General features: G+C 32.1%; 1 protein-coding gene across 1 annotated transcript; it reads right to left on the minus strand.

Moving 5' to 3' along the window:
• Nucleotides 1-529: 529 nt before the first annotated feature.
• LOC143611102 (uncharacterized) lies at nucleotides 530-2,699 on the minus strand. Its single transcript, XM_077085396.1, has 2 exons — nucleotides 2,129-2,699; nucleotides 530-1,181 (listed from the first exon to the last, which is right to left on the minus strand). Exons 1-2 carry the CDS (start codon nucleotides 2,661-2,663, stop codon nucleotides 751-753), a joined length of 966 nt encoding a protein of 321 aa, XP_076941511.1. The 5' UTR covers nucleotides 2,664-2,699; the 3' UTR covers nucleotides 530-750.
• Between the last annotated feature and the right edge of the window lie 687 nt (nucleotides 2,700-3,386).

Genomic DNA, 3,386 nt, shown 5'->3' on the forward strand with positions numbered 1-3,386 from the left:
GGGACACTTATGATGTTTGTTAAATTTGCAGTAAATGGAGAGCATTTTGAAAGTTTGAACTATTATATAAAACCCAAATCTGTAAACAAAACTGTAAAATTCCTAAAGACTAAACAAAACTGTAAAACATTTAACTTACAAATAAGGATACAAAACTGTAATGTTTGTTTGCATCTATTAACCAAGCTCGGTATTAAAACTTAAACACCTAATCTCCTATCAAAAAACAATAATAACATAACATTGATCAAGCCAAGACAAGGGAAAAATCGTAATTGTTATCACCAGTTCACAACCTTTTTTATTTATATTTCAGTTTATTTAAATTTCAGCTTATTTTAGCAGTCTGCAGATGTTAAAAAACAAACAGTCTTCTTGTTGCAGACTGCAGAGTTTTGGTCCACCTCTTCTGCTACAGATGTTGGCAGATGTGGTTTCGCAGTCTTCTGACATTTTACCTCTGAAAAACAAACAGCACCTTATAAACACACCATCCACTTTTACATAAAAAAAGATTACACCCAAAAACAACCAAAAAAGAAATAAAAGAATTGATTCTATAGCTATCATCACCATCACCTTCATTAATCTTCATAACCATACCCCATTAAAACCCATGATATTTAATGGGTCAAAAAACCTTTAGTTTTCCTTTCTCCACTATTAAAAAATTAAAATAACAAAATATTAAAAAAAAAAAAACTTTTTTTTCTTAAATATCCAAAAAAAAAAACATTATTATATTTATTATTAGCGGCGGGCCCCACCGTTCACCATCTCCATATACTGTTTCAATGACTCTTGTCTTTGCAACCTCATATCATCATTAAACTTCTTTATAAACGCTTCAACTCGCCGGTTCAACTCGTCCTGACCCAGTGACACGTCTTTCTTCAGCTTCCCGCCGGCCTCCGGAGATAAGTTGGTTACCGGCGGCGGCGGCGGGTAGTCGTTTTGGTTGGCGTATGTTGTACGGTCTTTGAAGGTTTCTGATTTCTTCACCACCTTTGACTTTGTTGTTGATGACTCGTTGGATGGATGGATGTTGTTAACGTCGTTGAAGGTGTCTGACTTACGGAGGTGTCTTGTTAACGGTAACTGACGGCCGTCTGCTATCATCTTCCATGTGGTTTCTAGTGTCTCGTGCTTCTTTGGTTTCAATACTCTCAAAGCTCTTGCACCTGTTTGAATAATATTAATCAGATAATTATTATCATTATCTCATGTTTAACTTGAAATAAGAAAGAGTATATAAAAATGAACGATTTGTTTTTCAGATTTTAGTTCAGTTTCTGTTAAGCAATATAAAAAACACAAATTTAGATAAAAGAAAATAATAAAGCTAAAAAGTTTCATAATCCAAATTTCAAATTTGTAATAACATAAAAGATTAATTAATACGGAGTAATAATAAATAAAAATAATAGTTCAAAGCTAGGGTATAAACAAGTTGTGTTGCAAAAAACTCGAATTAATTCAAGTTTTAACAAGCTCGAGCTTAAAAGTTAAGCTTATTTAATCAGAGCTTGAGCTGAAAGCCCTGATTTATACATTTTTTTATTTATACTATTTAATATATGTTTATTTAATAATTAATAATATATAAAAAATTATTTATACTATTTAATATATGTTAACTTTTAATAATTATTTTTTATATACTATTTAATATATGTTTAATAATTATTTTTTTATTTATACTATTTAATAATTAGGATTATAGGTTAACTTTTAATAACTAAATAATATATAAAAAATTACAAATAAAGAAATATCTAAAAAATAATTATGACTATTATTAATATATAATAAATGATCTTGAAAACTACTCACAAAGAGAGCTAAGTTTTAAACATGAGCTCGTAGACTCAAATTTACTACTTCGGATAAATTTTTTAATCCAAATTCAATATTTTATAAAAAAAAAAAGTAACAAAAGTTGAAGCAGTTGAAACCAATGGTGAAAACCAAAAACTTAAAATAAATACTTTTTAAAAAAAAAACACACAAAAAAAAGGCAGATTTTCGGTTAGTTTTGAGTGGCCAAAACCGACCATAAACGCTCCTAACAAATAAAAAAAAAGTTTAATATATTAAATATCAAAACAAATAAGTTCAAGAAGTTCACCTTCCGGATTGGCTTTCACCGGTTTCCGATTATTAGCAAATCTAGACGTCACCGGTTGCTTCTCTTCAACCGGAAAAACAAACTCCGGTTCATCCGGTTCAACCTTCTTCTCCGGTTCAACACTCTGTATTTCATTCCACGTGGACCCCAACGCAACAACCTCACCTTCATTCCCACCAACAACCACCACCTGACCACCACCAGCCGCCACCGTCTCCAAACCCACATCAGAGTCACCTTCACTAGGGGCAATATCGTAATTCACCGGTGTCAGATCTGACGGTGGAGGTTCGTTCGGAGATTGTTGGTGGTGGTTGTGTTGGAAGCGTGTGGTGGCTGCGATGGTGATGATGATTGCGTTAATGATGACGTAAAGATACGGTGGTTTCAGCCACGTGGCGACGACAGACCAAATGGCCGGAAGGCCGTTAACGGCGAAGCTGAACATTAACGGAACCGTTAGTTTTGTTGTTACGGCGATGGATATGACGGTGAGGGAGATTAACAGAAGTTTGACGGAGAGAATCCACGGCATTTTGAATTGAATGGAATCTTGGTTGGTTCGTGAAGTGTGTGAGAGAGTGAGTTAGATAGATGGTGATTAAGGATGCTGTTGGATGGATATGCAACGGTTTAAAAATCAAACATTGTTACATGTTGCTCCCTTGTATTTATTCTGTTCTTCTCTATTAAGTCCTTTGACTTTCGGTGCTATTCAATCTCTAACTACTTTATTGCTCCGTGTTATTTTACTTTTTAAGACCGACATTTTTAATTGAAACTGAAACCCACTTAACATGATTTACAAGCAACGTGTCTAGAATAACCATAACTGAATAACTGCAAGCTTCAATTGGTTATGTTGTATTTCAAAAAATTGATAATTGTTTTAACTTAAAAATTTTGATTTAGCTTTAAAAATAGTTTTTTTTTATGTTTTTAAATGTTATAGTTAGCTGAGCATACGATTCCATTCATGTGTGTATGTTCAAGTATGGTAATTATTCAACTAGAGGTGCGAATGAGTCGAATCAAGTATTTAAAAGCTTGAATTGAGTTCAAGTATAAAATAAACTTGTTTAATTAACGAACCCAAGTCTCAACTTCATTTATCGAGCTCAAGGTAGCTCGTGAGTGTAAACGGTCTTATAATTTATACAATTTTTTTATTTAATGTATTAAATATTTAATTATAACATATAAAATTATGATAAAAATAATTAAATATTATTTAAAAGAATGATTGTTTCATGCAAAA

Source organism: Bidens hawaiensis, unplaced genomic scaffold (assembly GCF_021521415.1).
Source record: "Bidens hawaiensis isolate Kalapana, Puna unplaced genomic scaffold, B.hawaiensis_p1.1 tig00029358_1, whole genome shotgun sequence".
NCBI classification, from domain to species: Eukaryota; Viridiplantae; Streptophyta; class Magnoliopsida; order Asterales; family Asteraceae; genus Bidens; species Bidens hawaiensis.